General features: G+C 33.5%; 1 protein-coding gene across 2 annotated transcripts; it reads left to right on the forward strand.

Moving 5' to 3' along the window:
- Window positions 1–7041: 7041 nt before the first annotated feature.
- On the forward strand, window positions 7042–10805 carry LOC139866830 (14-3-3-like protein GF14 nu). 2 transcript variants are annotated; one of them, XM_071855122.1, is made up of 5 exons: window positions 7042–7178; window positions 7983–8469; window positions 8560–8682; window positions 9320–9436; window positions 10355–10805. In XM_071855122.1, exons 2-5 carry the CDS (start codon window positions 7984–7986, stop codon window positions 10409–10411), a joined length of 783 nt encoding a protein of 260 aa, XP_071711223.1. In that variant the 5' UTR covers window positions 7042–7178; window position 7983; the 3' UTR covers window positions 10412–10805. The 2 variants fall into 2 exon arrangements, with proteins under 2 accessions (XP_071711223.1, XP_071711222.1); XM_071855121.1 differs by lacking the exon at window positions 10355–10805 and having other exon boundaries at window positions 9320–9547.
- Window positions 10806–18758: the final 7953 nt, after the last annotated feature.

Raw genomic sequence — 18758 nt, forward strand, 5'->3', positions numbered from 1 at the left:
AGGTATTCAGGTGGATCCAGCAAAGATTGAAACCGTTAAAAAGTGGAAAACCCCGAAAACTCCGAAACACATACGCCAGTTTTTAGGACTAGCTGGTTACTACAGAAGGTTCATCCAAGACTTTTCCAGAATAGCAAAACCCTTGACTGCATTAACGCATAAAGGGAAGAAATTTGAATGGAAAGATGAACAAGAGAAAGCGTTTCAATTGTTGAAGAAAAAGTTAACTACAGCACCGATATTGTCATTACCTGAAGGGAATGATGATTTTGTGATATATTGTGACGCCTCAAAGCAAGGTCTCGGTTGTGTATTAATGCAACGAATGAAAGTAATTGCTTATGCGTCTAGACAATTGAAGATTCACGAGCAGAATTATACGACGCATGATTTGGAATTAGGCGCGGTTGTTTTTGCATTAAAGACTTGGAGGCACTACTTATATAGGGTCAAAAGTATTATATATACCTACCACAAAAGTCTTCAACACATATTTAATCAGAAACAACTGAACATGAGGCAGCGCAGATGGATTGAATTGTTGAATGATTACGACTTTGAGATTCATTATCACCCGGGGAAGGCAAATGTGGTAGCCGACGCCTTGAGCAGAAAGGACAGAGAACCCATTCGTGTAAAATCTATGAATATAATGATTCACACTAACCTTACTACTCAAATAAAGGAGGCGCAACAAGGAGTTTTAAAAGAGAGAAACTTAAAGGATGAAATACCCAAAGGATCAGAGAAGCATCTTAATATTCGGAAAGACGGAACCCGGTATAGGGCTGAAAGGATTTGGGTACCAAAATTTGGAGATATGAGAGAAATGGTACTTAGAGAAGCTCATAAAACCAGATACTCAATACATCCTGGAACGGGGAAGATGTACAAGAATCTCAAGAAACATTTTTGTTGGTCAGGTATGAAAGCCGATGTTGCTAAATACGTAGGGGAATGTTTGACGTGTTCTAAGGTCAAAGCAGAGCATCAAAAACCATCAGGTCTACTTTAACAACCCAAAATCCCGGAATGGAAATGGGAAAACATTACCATGGATTTCGTCACTAAATTGCCAAGGACTGCTAGTGGTTTTGATACTATTTGGGTAATAGTTGATCGTCTCACCAAATCAGCACACTTTCTACCAATAAGAGAAGATGACAAGATGGAGAAGTTAGCACGACTGTATTTGAAGGAAGTCGTCTCCAAACATGGAATACCAATCTCTATTATCTCTGATAGGGATGGCAGATTTATTTCAAGATTCTGGCAGACATTACAGCAAGCATTAGGAACTCGTCTAGACATGAGTACTGCCTATCATCCACAAACTGATGGGCAGAGCGAAAGGACGATATAAACGCTTGAAGACATGCTACGAGCATGTGTTATTGATTTCGAAAACAGTTGAGATCGACATCTACCGTTAGCAGAATTTTCCTACAACAACAGCTACCATTCAAGCATTGAGATGGCGCTGTTTGAAGCACTTTATAGTAGAAAGTGCAGGTCTCCGATTTGTTGGAGTGAAGTGGGGGATAGTCAGATTATGAGTCCGGAGATAATACAAGAAACTACCGAGAAGATCATCCAAATTCAACAACGGTTGAAAACCGCCCAAAGTCGACAAAAGAGCTACGCCGACATTAAAAGAAAAGATATAGAATTTGAAATTGGAGAGATGGTCATGCTTAAGGTTGCACCTTGGAAAGGCATTGTTTGATTTGGTAAACGAGGGAAATTAAATCCAAGGTATATTAGACCATTCAAGATTATTGATCGTGTCAGACCAGTAGCTTACCGACTTGAGTTACCTCAACAATTCGCGGCTGTACATAACACTTTCCACGTCTCGAATTTGAAGAAATGTTTTGCTAAAAAAGATCTCACTATTCCATTAGACGAAATCCAAATCAACGAAAAACTTCAATTCATCGAAGAACCCGTCGAAATAATGGATCGTGAGGTTAAAAGACTTAAACAAAACAAGATACCAATTGTTAAAGTTCGATGGAATGCTCGTAGAGGACCCGAGTTTACCTGGGAATGAGAAGATCAGATGAAGAAGAAATACCCGCACTTATTTCCAGAAGATACGTCAACACCTCCAACTGCTTAAAATTTCGGGACGAAATTTATTTAACAGGTAGGTACTGCAGTGATCCGAAATTTTCCATGTTTATATATATTAAATGAAATTGATATTTACATGATTAAGTGTTTACAACATGTTAAGCAATCAAACTTGTTAAGACTTGATTAATTGAAATAGGTTTCATATAAAAAATTGACCACCCAAGTTGACCGGTGATTCACGAACGTTAAAACTTGTAAAAACTATATGATGACATATATATGATTATATATATAGTTAACATGATATTATGATAAGTAAGTATCTCATTAGGTATTTTAACAATGAGTTATATACATAAAATTGTGTTTATTGAATTAAGAAACTCGAAACGATATATATAACGATTATCGTTATAACAACGTCTTACTAATTACATATGAATCATATTAAGATATTGTTACACTATATTTAATCATGATAAATGATAAGTAAACATGTCATTATGTATATTAACAATGAACTACATATGTAAAAACAAGACTACTAACTTAAGGATTTCGAAACGAGTCATATATGTAACGATTATCGTTGTAACGACATTTAAATGTATATATATATATATATATATATATATATATATATATATATATATATATATATATATATATATATATATATATATATATATATATATCATATTATGATATATTAATATATCATAATATCATGATAATATAACAATTTAACATCTCATTAGATATAATAAACATTGGGTTAACAACATTTAACAAGATCGTTAACTTAAAGGTTTCAAATCAACATTTACATGTAACGACTAACGATGACTTAACGACTCAGTTAAAATGTATATACATGTAGTGTTTTAATATGTATTCATACACTTTTGAAAGACTTCAAGACACTTATCAAAATACTTCTACTTAACAAAAATGCTTACAATTACATCCTCGTTCAGTTTCATCAACAATTCTACTCGTATGCACCCGTATTCGTACTCGTACAATACACAGCTTTTAGATGTATGTACTATTGGTATATACACTCCAATGATCAGCTCTTAGCAGCCCATGTGAGTCACTTAACACATGTGGGAACCATCATTTGGCAACTAGCATGAAATATCTCATAAAATTACAAAAATATTAGTAATCATTCATGACTTATTTACATGTAAACAAAATTACACATCCTTTATATCTAATCCATATACCAACGATCAAAAACACCTACAAACACTTTCATTCTTTAATTTTCTTCATCTAATTGATCTCTCTCAAGTTCTATCTTCAAGTTCTAAGTGTTCTTCATAAATTCTATAAGTTCTAGTTTCATAAAATCAAGAATACTTCCAAGTTTGCTAGTTTACTTCCAATCTTGTAAAGTGATCATCCAACCTCAAGAAATCTTTCTTATTTACAGTTAGATATATTTCTAATACAAGGTAATACTCATATTCAAACTTTGATTCAATTTCTATAACTATAACAATCTTATTTCGAGTGGAAATCTTACTTGAACTTGTTTTCGTTTCATGATTCTGCTTCAAGAACTTTCAAGCCATCCAAGGATCCTTTGAAGCTAGATCTATTTTTCTCATTTCCAGTAGGTTTATCCACAAAACCTGAGGTAGTAATGATGTTCATAACATCATTCGATTCATATATATAAAACTACCTTATTCGAAGGTTTAAACTTGAAATCACTAGAACATAGTTTAGTTAATTCTAAACTTGTTCGCAAACAAAAGTTAATCCTTCTAACTTGAATTTTAAAATCAACTAAACACATGTTATATATCTATATGATATGCTAACTTAATGATTTAAAACCGGAAAACACGAAAAACACCGTAAAACCGGATATACGCCGTCGTAGTAACACCGCGGGCTGTTTTGGGTTAGTTAATTAAAAACTATGATAAACTTTGATTTAAAAATTGTTCTTCTGGGAAAATGATTTTTCTTATGAACATGAAACTATATCCAAAAATCATGGTTAAACTCAAAGTGGAAGTATGTTTTCGAAAATAGTCTTCTAGACGTCGTTCTTTCGACTGAAATGACTACCTTTAAAAAAACGACTTGTAACCTGTATTTCCGACTATAAACTTATACTTTTTCTGTTTAGATTCATAAACTTAAGTTCAATATGAAACCATAGCAATTTGATTCACTCAATACGGATTTAAAACGAAGAAGTTATGGGTAAAACAAGATTGGATATTTTTTGATTGTTGTAGATACGGGAAATATTGTAACAAATCTATATTAATCATATCCTAGCTAACTTATATTGTATTATACATGTATTCTAATATATTATGTAATCTTGGGATACCATAGACACGTATGTAAATGTTTTGACATATCATATCGACCCATATATATATATTATTTGGAACAACCATAGACACTCTATATGCAGTAATGTTGGAGTTAGCTATACAGGGTTGAGGTTGATTCCAAAAATATATATACTTTGAGTTGTGATCTAGCCTGAGACGTGTATACACTGGGTCGTGGATTGGGTCAAGATAATATATATCAATTTATTTTCTGTACATCTAACTATGGACAACTAGTTGTAGGTTACTAACGAGGACAGCTGACTTAATAAACTTAAAACATTAAAACGTATTAAAAATGCTGCAAATATATTTTGAACATACTTTGATATATATGTACATATTTGTTATAGGTTCGTGAATCGACCAGTGGCCAAGTCTTACTTCCCGACGAAGTAAAAATCTGTGAAAGTGAGTTATAGTTCCAGTTTTAAAATCTAATATTTTGGGATGAGAATACATGCAGTTTTATAAATGTTTTATGAAATAGACACAAGTAAATGAAACTACATTATATGGGTGAATGATCGAAGCCGAATATGCCCCTTTTGCTTGGTAGCCTAAGAATTAGTAAACCGATCTACTAATTGACGCGAATCCTAAAGATAGATCTATTGGGCCTAACGAACCCCATCCAAAGTACCGGATGCTTTAGTACTTCGAATTCGTTTTTATCATGTCCGAAGGATTTTCCGGAATGATAGGGGATATTCTTATATGCATCTTGTTAATGTCGGTTACCAGGTGTTCACCATATGAATGAATTTTATCTCTATGTATGGGATGTATATTGAAATATGAAATCTTGTGGTCTATTATTATTATGATTTGATAATATATAGGTTAAACCTATAACTCACCAACATTTTTGTTGACGTTTTAAGCATGTTTATTCTCAGGTGATTATTAAGAGCTTCCGCTGTTGCATACTAAAATAAGGACAAGATTTGGAGTTCATACTTGTATGATATTATGTAAAAACTGCATTCAAGAAACTTATTTTTGATGTAATATATTCTTATTGTAAACCATTATGTAATGGTCGTGTATAAACGGTATATTTTAAATTATCATTATTTAATAATCTACGTAATGCTTTTTAAACCTTTATAGATAAAATAAAGGTTATGATTGTTTTAAAAATGAATGCAGTCTTTGAAAAACGTCTCATATAGAGGTCAAAACCTCGCAACGAAATCAATTATATAATCAATATGAACGAGACATTTCAACAACTACACTCTCCAAAATATTTAACTAATACAACTCTTAAACAAGTGTAAGAAAGAAAGAAATAATCAAATACTTAAAGTGTATTGATTGGTGCAATTTAGAATGAAGACTTAACCCATCTTTTATAACTAAGCAAGTCCCCTTCAACTTTTTCCTCCCACCTATGTGGGATAACATCCTTCACAAATACTATGCAACCATATCCAATTCTTCTAATCAAAACTATATCCAACAGCTTATTCATCTGCGTTTCAACTTGTGGGATTAAGAGTTATCATTGTAATTTGCTTGCAGCGTGACGTACATATTTGTGAAGTTACGCATCAATTTTTTTCAACGACTCAGATCAGAGATACTTTTTACATTCAAGGGGAGAGACTTTGACATGTATGATTTTTTAAAAAGAAGTGATGTATTAAAAGTTTTGTTATAATAGATAAAAAAGAGAGAGATTTTAAAATTTTGAATTTTGAAAGTGTTTTGATTACAGTAACTGAGAAATATTCAAATGAGACCAACTTTTAAGTTGAGATCCAAGGAACCAATCAGAGTGCGACACGTGGCGCGATAATCACATGTGATTAAAAAAAATTAAAAATATTTTTTTTAAAAAAAATTTATTTTTTTTCAAAAAGAAAATTTTTTTATTTTTTTTCGCAAATTTTTTTTTCAATCACATGTGATTGGATTTGACATGCAGTAAATCACATGTGATTCTGAATGCCAATCACTTGTGATTGTAAAACCCAATCACATGTGATTCTGCATGTGAAATCCAATCACATGTGATTGATTTTTTTTAGTAAAATGACAAATTTCAGTAAATTTGTGTTAAAACCTTTAAACACCAAGTTTTTGATCAAAACTTGATCAAATCACCGAATTAAAGTCTGAAATTTTGAATATATGATCACGAAACGCTAACAAACTTGATCAAATCACTCAATTAAAGTCTGTTTTCGGTTGAAATTATTTTTTTGAAAAAAAAATTTGAATTTTTTTTTCAATCACATGTGATTAGATTTGACATGTAGAATCACATGTGATTGGATTTTACAATCACATGTGATTGGGTTTTACAATCACATGTGATTAGAATTGAAATGCTAAATTTAAAAAAAAAAAATTAAAAGAAAAATTTTATTTTAAAAATTTAAAAAAAAAAAAAATTTTTTGAATTTTTTTTTTAAATTTTTTTTTCAATTACATGTGATTGTCGCGTCACATTAGTGCATTCAACTCCGCCAACCTAGGTATATACACAAACGTGTCACCTTTTCATTTGTCTATTACTCTTCTCTTTCACGCGTTTTTTTATTTTCTCTTTCTTTTATTTTCTACTCCGTATTAACCTATTAACTAATTTATTTATTTTTCATTTATCAATATAACTAAAGAGTATATAAACCTCTCGAATACCCTCATTCCATTTCCCCTCCGATCTGATTTTACAGAATCAATCCCACACACTAACAACACCTAAAATACACACACATTAAGGTACTCTTTAAATCTCATTTTTTAATTTTTGAATCAGGTTTAATTGTCGTCATCGATCGTGTAGATATCTTACGGCTATGTTAATAGTGTTTATAGCTGAATCTGTTAGTTTTAAAATTTTTTTTTTTTTTTTTTTGAATTAATATCTTTATAGCTGAATCTGTTAGTTTCTATGTTATATGGATCTGATTGAACTAGAAATGAATTGATATGTGGAGTTAAACTAAGTGCAATGGTAAATTGTATCGTACAAGTAAACTTTAGCTTAAATATTAAGCTGTTTTTTTCTTGGACAAACTGAAAATTAGGGTTTCAGAGTTTTTCCCTTGCACAAAATGAAGAATAGCATAAACACATATATCTATTTTCACGTGTATCTGTCGAGGATTAGTCTAGAATAAACTTTGTTCTTATTTGATCATTATTTCTCTTTATATGTATCGCGTGTTTGGATTATTGGACTTAGGATCAAATAAGAACTAGAGTTTGGTAAATTGGATACTACATACGTGTTCATTTGGAACGTGCTTTTGAAATTGGCTGTTCATTTCACATGTTAAACATTTGAATTCCACTTGTGGATCTGAAACGAATGGTTTGTACTTGATATTTTGTTATTTTTGGAACCCTTTTCTATGTATGTACATGTATGTATTTAGGAAATTGGGTTCTCTTTGGTTAGTGCTTGATTCTGTGTTTGGTAGGTGGGATGTTTAAATCTTGATGTGTGCTTTGGATTGCTTGAATTTTCAGTCTGATACGGGACTTTCTTTTTGTGTGTAACATGAATATACTAATTAACAGAATGACATCAACCGACGCTTCACGTGAAGAAAATGTGTACATGGCCAAGCTGGCCGAGCAGGCCGAAAGGTACGAAGAAATGGTTGAGTTTATGGAGAAAGTAGCAAAGACAGTTGATGTCGAGGAGTTAACAGTTGAAGAAAGGAATCTTCTTTCTGTTGCTTACAAAAATGTGATTGGAGCTCGAAGGGCGTCATGGAGGATCATATCGTCGATTGAGCAAAAAGAAGAGAGCCGAGGGAATGAAGATCATGTTAAGCTAATAAAAGACTACCGGGCTACAATCGAGACAGAATTAAGCAAAATCTGTGATGGTATATTGTCTCTTCTAGATTCGCATCTTATTCCCTCTGCTTCATCTGCGGAATCAAAGATCTTTTACTTGAAGATGAAGGGTGATTACTTTAGGTACTTAGCTGAATTTAAGACAGGAGCTGAAAGGAAAGAAGCTGCTGAGAGCACTTTATTAGCTTACAAATCTGCTCAGGTGGGTGATCCGTGTTCACTTCTAAACTGGTTTTATGTTAGCTTATGTTTGTTTGATACCTTAATTTGTAATTATGGTGTTGTGTTTTAGGATATTGCTCTTTCTGACTTGGCTCCTACTCACCCAATACGGCTAGGGCTTGCACTTAACTTCTCGGTATTTTATTACGAGATTCTCAATTCGCCTGACCGTGCTTGTAACCTTGCCAAGCAGGTAAATTTTCGTTTATGACTGAGTATCCGGTCCCTTATTTTCATGGTATTGGATCGGATCCTATGGATCGTTATTTTCACAACTACTTTTTTGTGTGTGTGTAATGTGTATTTTACCATTGGGTATTCCTGTATGGGTTGTTATTAAATATTACAAAAAAAAAAAAGGAAAATTAGAGATGTCATAAGAGGCTATCGTAGTAGTTCTATCTTTCTCTGTGCCGCAATATATTGCTTGAACTACTTATGCTTTAATGATTTTATAAAAGGCTAACTAAACCTAGCTTATTACATGTTAATCCACACAAATTGCACATTATATGCTTCACTAATTAAAATCATTATTAGTGGCATGCTAGTTACCAATGGTATTACAAATATATATGCATTTCAATGGCTGAAAAGAGTTGATTGTATTACTTATAAATTCCATTAAACATCAAGGACCAATATAAGTAATGTTTAATGTATTCCTTCTTATAAAATAAGAAATAGTTTTTAATCAGAGCTTAATTTCTTTCTCGGTCCATTTTATTGTCATGGTTAAATCTTTAATTGAGATTTCTTACCCTCGATTTCTGCCAACATTTTTGTAAGTTCTTTTTATTTTTGTGCTAAATTACTTTCTTCCATTGCAGGCTTTTGATGAAGCTATTGCTGAGTTAGATACACTAGGTGAGGATTCATACAAGGACAGCACACTGATAATGCAACTCCTACGAGACAACCTAACTTTGTGGACTTCCGATATTGCGGTCAGTCATTCTCTCTTATCATTCTTTGGTGCAACATTTGCCCCTGCACAACATCAATGCCTCTATACGTCACAAAATTTTGACTCATTAACTTAGAAGTGGGTTGATTATAATAATAACATATCATATCTAACAGGTCATGTAAGTTGTAGGAACGAACTTGAACAATAAATTTGTAAAATAGGTCAACAACGAATTATCGTTACTTTCAATATACACTGAAATATGGTTTCTTGTAGACAGCAATTTTTAACTTTAGCTATTAGGTTACCCCTATCTTGAAAATATGTAGATTGCGAACGCTTGCTAAATTAGTAAGATGAAAAGCTTGTTCTCCTGTAAAACTATGCATTGATTCCTTTTATATCTTTCCAGTGCAAACTCCACTCCACAAACCTTTTTTTTTATTTCCTTTATCTTCTTAGTGTCTTCTATTAGAATTAACTAGTTTATCCGCAACATTGCGGATTAATAGTAATAATTAATTATAAAATAATTGATAATTAATAATTCAATAATTAGTTAATATTAATCAATAATTAATAATTAATTAGGAGAAAGATAAATAATTAATCAGGAGATAGAAAAAATAACTAGTCGTAATAATCAAGGTTTTCGTTGGAATTTTTTTTTTTTTTTAAAGCGAATAACCATTCAAATGGCTGAGATCGGATACCCTTAAATAATTATAATAACTTTTTTTATATTTTTTATATTGATATTGATTGTTGTTTATTGAAAGAAATTCCAAGATTGTAACTTCTTTGTTTCTAAAGTTCTAAACCCACTATTATTACTCCGTATAATCCAACAGACAAATATGGTCATTATATATATGGAAAACCTTTTCAAACTGATCCTAGTTCTGGTTTTTGTTTTCTGCATTTGTAACATGATTTATATGATGGTTATTTGCAGGATGAGGCTGCTGGGGACGAGATCAAGGAATCCTCGAAACCCGAGGAAACACAGTGATCCACAGGGTTTTTGTAGGAAAATAGTCTATGTACTACTCGATACTGTGTTATAGGTCTGTTACGTGTATGAAGCACGTAATGATTTGCACAATTATTGGGTGCTACTAGCATTCGATACGTTCAAAATTTCAAGTACTTGTGGCTTGCCTAGGTTTGTGCTTAGTACTTGAGTCGGGTTTTTCAGTTTAATCAAATTCTGATTTCTTAGGGACTGTTTTGGGCGCATCACATGCTTATTGTGTTTCTGGATCTGTTTGGCTGGCTTCTTTCATTTGATTGTACCCATATCTTGTTTTATAATGATGGTCATTATACCAGAATGTTTGCTATTGTACTCGATAAATAATGAGTGATACAAATATAAATTTTCTAGCTATTTATTTATATTTTGTATTTGTTTCAAAAGGACAAGCACTTAATATAGTGTTGTATTAAACCTCTATGGCAGTAATGGTGAATTGGTTATTCAAGACAATCAGGAGGAAAAAAATGTAATGGGAGAATGGATGATTGATGATTTAGGACAATCAAAGAGTTAAAACTAATGGGAGGATTAGAGCATTTTGATTAGATTATACATAATTCGGCATTCAAATCCTGCATACTTTTGAGGAATAAACCGGTTGAGAGTTTGTTTAGTTGCTACTTGCACTGTTGTGGATAATCTGAAACTTAGTATTTTGCTGGTGGATTCTGTATGGATTGAGGAAGCAAAAGTCAGACGATTCTTGGTCAAATGTAACTCTCATTTCTAGTTATAGTAACTTGGGCTTATATGATTGTGTTATTGTTTGTTCCGATTTGAAATGCTTCTCAAATGTCCTTGCTCACGCTTCGGGGTATGACTTTGAGTTGTTGCTTCCATTAGCTAGTAAGGCACCGCTAGTAAGGCGTAGTCATTTGTACGGTTTGTTGGGTTGAGGTGCGTGGGATCCCAGCCAAATTTGTCTCGTGTGAAAACGTCAAGAAGGTTGCTAGTTTTGTGGGCGGGGTGGTGAAAGTGGCCAAATTGTCGGTTCATCTTAATAATAACGGTGTCAATGGTAGTGCTTCTGTTTCTGCCTCGGTTAGTTTTGATGTAGGCCCTAGTTCGCACTCTGTTGGAGCAGTCCAAGACACTATTGAAGAGTGTCCTTGTGTCGGCAAATCATGTAAAGATTCTTGCTTTAAGACTGCTTGGGAGAACGTTCGTAGGGTTGAAGCCACATTGTCATCTTCGGGTTTGTATTCCCATAGAAAGAGGCGGGTTTAGGTACTTCAACAAAGAAGTCTAAAAAAGGGACAGGTAGCGATGGCTCGTTTTTCCTTCGAGATGAAGATTCTGATTTTGGGTTCAAGAACGAGAATGTTGCAAACGATAAGGAGGGATTCTTTTTTAATTATTGTTTGGTCCCCCGTTAGTTGAAGGCATAATTGTGGGTTCTTCGAAGTGTTTCTCGGTCGGACGGACTGAGTTTTATTCGTTTTTATCTCGTACAGGGAAAGTCAGTGAGTTTCAAAAAAGTGGAAAGCAAACTATAAAAGGTTTTGATCGTTTTCTAGTCGTAAGGTTTTTCCGATTAGTGCTGTGTTGTGTTTTCATTTTTGATGAAAAACTAGTTATTGAACCCTCGCTTCGCGCCGGGAATTCGATTTTTAATGTATTTTATTGCGTTTAGTAAAATTATTTTGTGGCTAACGATGATGTCGTTGAAGCGCAACTCGAGTCGAACTAAAAGGTATAACCCGTGAGAGATTTAAATGTTATTTTAAATTAACAATATATGTGCATCTCCGCGTTTCGCTATGAAATTGTCGACTTTTAAAAATTTAACGCAAAATCAACGTGTATGAAAAGTACCCCAAATATTTAGCGTTTTTTAAAAAGCGTCCGTTTTGCGTATAGCTAGTGACATTGTGTTCCTAAAATTATTTCGAGTTTAACGATGGTGTCGGAAAAATTTAACTCGTTGCGAGCGAGAAGATATGACCCGTTGAATATTTGGGTGGAGTTTATTTAAAATTTTTTATGAAATTGGTTATTTGACACTTTACCCCTTGTTTGGGGGTCGATTTGAATTTTTCAAAAAAATGTGGAGGCCTTTGTTGGTAAAATAAAATTTAGTTAAAATTAAAAAAAAAGGGTGAAAAGTTGAAAATGCCCCTGGTACTATTCATAACTTTTGTCTATCAGTTAATATAAATTCTTGATTAATATACGCAAAAAATAACATTTAACTTTTTCATTTTAACTTTAATGTTGTACCTTTTTGGCTTAATGTTTATCCATCTTAAGGTCTATCAAACATTCAAAAAAACATCAAATTAAAATCGCTAATTAACAAACAAACATTAATAAATTTTTTCATATCAGATCTACTAATGCATTCATCAAAATTAAAGGATACCAAAATTTCGCTAGCTAAACTCGCGAAACGCCATCCGGGAATGCTGGTTGAAATTCCTTCCGAAATGACATTTTGAAATGTCCCGTTCATATTGATTATAAACATTCCATATTAATTGATTTCGTTGCGAGGTTTTGACCTTTATATGAGACGTTTTTCAAAGACTGCATTCGTTTTTAAAACAAACCATAACCTTTATTTTATCGACAAGATTAAAAAGTCACCACCTAGATTATTCAGAAATGATAATCTAAAATATCACACTTACACACTACCAATACATATTGGTTTACAATATTAATATGTTACAACAAAGTAAATCTCGAATGCAGTTTTAAACAATATTATACAAGAATGCTGACACCAAATCTTGTCCATATTTTAGCATGCAACAGCGGAAGCTCTTAATAATCACCTGAGAATAAACATGCTTTAAACGTCAACAAAAATGTTGGTGAGTTATAGGTTTAACCTATATATTTATCAAATCGTAATAATAGACCACAAGATTTCATATTTCAATATACATCCCATACATAGAGATAAAAATCATTCATATGGTGAACACCTGGTAACCGACCTTAACAAGATGCATATAGAATATCCCCTATCATTCCGGGACTCCCTTCGGACATGATGAATTCGAAGTACTAAAGCATCCGGTACTTTGGATGGCTTGGAAGTTCTTGAAATAGAATCATGACACAAAAACAAGTTTAAGTAAGATTATTACTCGAATTAAGATAGTTATAGTTATAAAAATTGAATCAAAACTTGAATATGAATATTACCTTGATTTAGAAAGATAACCTACTGTAAATAACAAAGGTTTCTTGATCTTAGATGATTGCTTGGAATGGATTAGGAAACTTGGAAGTAAACTTGTAAACTTGGAAGTGTTCTTGATGTGTTCTTGAGTAATTGTTTTTATGATGATTATATGTAATAACCAAAGCTTGTATTTGATGATTTTTGCTGGAAAAATAGTAACTTAGACGTTCATGAAAGAGTGTGTGTGTTTTGAGAGAGAATTGGGAAGTAAATTGGAAGTGAAATGGAGTAGGTGGTGAGTGGTGAAGGTGAGTGGGGTTAAAAGGAGTTCTTGTTTTTGTTTCCTTGCTCATAAGTCATGCTAGTTGTCTAATTGTTGGTTCCACATGTTTGTTGACTATCTAGGGCTGCTAAGAGCTGAATTATTATGTGTATATACTAATAGTATATACGTCTAGGAGCTGGGTATTGTACGAGTACGAATATGGTTGCATACGAGTAGAATTGTTGATGAAATTGAACGAAAATGTAATTGTAAGCATTTTTGTTAAATAGAAGTACTTTGATATGTGTCTTGAAGTTCCAAAAGTGTATTATTACAACATAATACACTACATGTATATACATTTAACTGAGTCGTTAAGTCATCGTTAGTCGTTACATGTAAGTGTTGTTTTGAAACCTTTAAGTTAACGATCTTGTTAAATGTTGTTAACCCATTGTTTATAATATCTAATGAGATGTTAAATTATTACATTATCATGATATTATGATGTATTAATATATCTTAATATGATATATATACATTTAAATGTCGTTACAACGATAATCGTTACATATATGACTCGTTTCGAAATCCTTAAGTTAGTAGTCTTGTTTTTACATATGTAGTTCATTGTTAATACACTTAATGATATGTTTACTTATCATTTATCATATTTAGACATAGTATAACAATATCTTAATATGATTCATATGTATTTAGTAAGACGTTGTTATAACGATAATCGTTATATATATCGTTTCGAGTTTCTTAAATCAATAAACTCATTTTATGTACATCACTCATTGTTAACATACCTAATGAGATACTCACTTATCATAATATCATGTTAACTATATATATATATATATATATATATATATATATATATATATATATATATATATATATATATATATATATATATATATATATATATATATATCCATATATATGTCATCATATAGTTTTTACAAGTTTTAACGTTCGTGAATCACCGGTCAACTTGGGTGGTCAATTGTCTATATGAAACCTATTTCAATTAATCAAGTCTTAACAAGTTTGATTGCTTAACATGTTGGAAACACTTAATCATATAAATATCAATTTCATTTAATATATATAAACATGGAAAAGTTCGGGTCACTACACATTTCAGTAGTTGAACGCATACACTTTACATCACTACTCCCCATGCTCCCACAATTTTAAGAATTTACATGTGACACTTGATTTGAGTGAAATTGATAACATTGTTTTGCATAGTCTAGATATAAAGCCTCATGTCACGTGGCATCAAGTTGCCGCTATGGATGTTATAGCGGCAACTCGATGCCATGTTATTGGAGATAATAGATTACTTGGAGCCAAAGACAAGATCAGTTAAATTAGGAATGTGTATATTTGCTTATTGTATTTGATATCTCCTCAAATTCTTGTACATGTATCTTATATATACATATCAATGATAACACCCCAATACGTGGTGAATTTTCTCATCCCTTACATGGTATCAGCCAATAACTGATCTAACCCTAAAATTCCTTTTTTTTTTCTCTCCCGACTGTGTTTCTTCTTCATCATGGTCGGCCAAATCTGTTTCTTCTTCATCAACACACGATGGTACTATCTCATTAAATACCATCCTGCATATGTTAACTATCAAACTTACATCCTCAAATTATCTATTATGGAGGCATCAAGTCCTTCCATTAATCGATTATCAAAAGTTGATGCCTTATCTTGATGACTCAAAACCTGCACCAGCACCAACTGTTACCGTCGATGCTGTTACTTCTCCTAACCCTGAGTTCGCTGTCTGGCAAGAAGCGGATCAACGTGCGCGTATTATTCTTCAGTCCTCACTTTTTGAGGAATCTATGTCTATCATTCTTGGTCTTAAAACTGCACATGAGGTATGGAGTTCACTTGAGGATTATTATAGTCATGACTCTTTGGATCGAATGCATAGTTTAAGAGACTCTCTTCGCCAATTGCAAAAGGGAACATCTTCTATCACCGAATATGGGCAAAAGTTTAAAACATTATGTGATCAGCTTGCCTCAATAGGACATCCTGTTGATGATCCTGACAAGGCCCATTGGTTTTTATGTGGACTTGGGCCATCGTTTGAAACGTTCTCAACAACCCAACGGGCTATCAAACCACGAACTTCGTTTCGTGCTATCTATTCACAAGTTGAAAGTCATGAGTTATTCATGAATTCTGTTCACTCAGCCATGCCTCCTGTTGCTGCTTTTGTTGCTCGCTCATCCTCATCCGAGCCTAATCGCAACTCTTATAATTATTCTCGTGGCCGAGGTCGTGGAAACAGTAATCGTGGCTATACTTTTAATGGTAGAGGACGTGGTAGGCGTCCCCCTCCACACTGCCAATTATGCCGAAACAGTGGCCATTATGCCTCATCTTGCCCTGATTTACAAACCTATGCCAGTCACACTCCTGCTCTTGTTGCTAATTTGGCGCAAGTATTCCACTCTAGTTGTCATGTTACAAACAACACACCGGATTGGTATGTTAATTCTGGTGCTACCGCTCATATGACACCATCCTCTTCTACCTTGGACTCGCACACCCCGTACACAGGTAATGACAAAGTCACAGTTGGGGATGGTACAAATTTATCCATTACTCATCTTGGTTTTAAACATCTTTCTAAAGATATGAAATTACTTGATGTACTCGTTGTTCCGTTTATTACTAAAAACCTGCTTTCTGTTAGCAAACTTACTAACGATAATCCGGTGGACATCTTGTTCTCCAATAATTCTTTTCTTATACAGAACAGGCACACAAAAGCGGTCCTAGCAACTGGTAGAAGACATCACGAGCTATATATTTTGGAACGAGGGCAGCAAGCATTTATTTCTAAATTACATACTCGCAAATTGAGTGGATCTTATGAACTTTGGCATAGTAGATTAGGACATGTTAATTTCAATGTTATTTCTTTATTGAATAATTTAGGTCGGTTGTCGGTTACATCTTTGTTACCTACTCCGAAACTATGTTCTTCATGTCAACTATCTAAAAGTAAGCGTTTAGCTTTTGATATTAATGAGAAACGATCCATTCATGTTTTAGATATTGTTCATTGTGATTTATGGGATCCATCACCGATTACTTCCACTCATGGCTATCGATATTATGCTTTATTTGTGGATGACTACTCCAGATTCTCTTGGTTCTATCCTCTTAAGACTAAACATGAATTTTATGACATATTTGTTTAATTTTTGAAGCTTGTTCAAAATCAATTTGGTTGCAAAATCAAGACTTTTCAAAGTGATGGAGGTACCGAATTTCTTAATCATCGGGTTCGTTCACTTCTTTTGGATAATGGCACTTATCATCGCATGTCGTGCCCCTACACTCCTGAACAGAATGGTCGTGTGGAACGAAAACATCGTCATATTACAGAAACTGGTCTTGCATTATTATTTAATGCCAATGCACCTGCATCTTTATGGACGGATGCCTTTGCTATTGCAACATATATCATTAACCGTCTTCCATCTATTGGTTTGAAATCTCCAAGTCCTTATGAACTATTGTTTTCGACTACACCCATCGACAACAACTTCAGAACTTTTGGTTGTAGAGTTTATCCATATCTTCGGGATTACTCGTCTCATAAATTGGCACCAAGAAGTCTCGCGTATATTTTTTTGGGGTACAGTACTCAATATAAAGGCTATCGTTGCCTTGATAATGCCACTGGAAGAATTTATATCACTCGGCATGCCCAATTTGATGAAGGCATGTTCCCTTTTTCTGGTAATATACCACCTTCTGATCTTGCAACTTTAGTATTTTCAAACTATAATGATGAGCAAGCTTCATTTATGGCTCCACCTTCATCTGATATTCCAGCTTTGTCAAGTAAGTTACAGCCATCTACCGTGCCTTCATGCACTTTGTGTCCCGATGACACACCTGCTAATTCTACCGAGTCTACCTTACATGCTCAAGACACACCGGTTACATCTGCTCAAGACACACCTGATACATCTACATCTACATCTACATCTGATACATCTTCTCAAACGATACCAGTTTCATCTATGTTTCCTATGACTACTCGATCCAAATCGAGTATCTTTAAACCATGTTATATTGTTGATTCAGTTGTCCTATATCATTCAAGTCTTCATTATGCGATGCTATCTCACACAGAACCACGTGGCTATAAATCAGCCTCCAAGGATCCAGCGTGGTATTCGGCTATGCGTGACTAAATGCAGTCTCTTAATCGTAATAATACGTGGGATCTTGTTCCACGACCACCGCACTCGAATGTTGTTGGATCTAAATGGGTGTTTCGCACTAAATATCATTCTGATGGTTCGGTAGATTGTTTTAAAGCCCGTCTTGTGGCTCAAGGTTTTACTCAAATTCCTGGACTTGACTACTCAGCTACTTTTAGTCCGGTAGTAAAATCTGTGACTGTACGTATCATATTGTCTCTTGCCACTTTGCATAAATGGTCGCTTCATCATCTTGACGTTAAAAACACTTTCCTCCATAGTCATCTCACTGAAACAGTATTTATGGAGCAACCTCCAGGCTTTGTTGATTCACGACAACCTACACACGTTTGTAAATTGAAAAGGCATTATATGGGCTGAAGCAAGCACCTCGTGCGTGGTTTCAAAGATTAAGTGATTTTCTTCTCAAACTTGGGTTCATATGTAGCCGTGCGGATCCTTCTCTATTTGTCTATAAATGTGGCTCGTGCTTACTCTACTTGCTTGTTTATGTTGATGATCTAATTCTCACCGGAAACAATGCAACCTACATTTGCACTTTTATATCACAACTTCATGATGAGTTTGCTATTACAGATCTTGGCCGCCTTAGCTATTTTTTGGGACTCGAAGTTACTTATACCGATTCTGGTTTGT

The sequence above is a fragment of the Rutidosis leptorrhynchoides genome, chromosome 9, assembly GCF_046630445.1.
Source record: "Rutidosis leptorrhynchoides isolate AG116_Rl617_1_P2 chromosome 9, CSIRO_AGI_Rlap_v1, whole genome shotgun sequence".
NCBI classification, from domain to species: domain Eukaryota; kingdom Viridiplantae; phylum Streptophyta; class Magnoliopsida; order Asterales; family Asteraceae; genus Rutidosis; species Rutidosis leptorrhynchoides.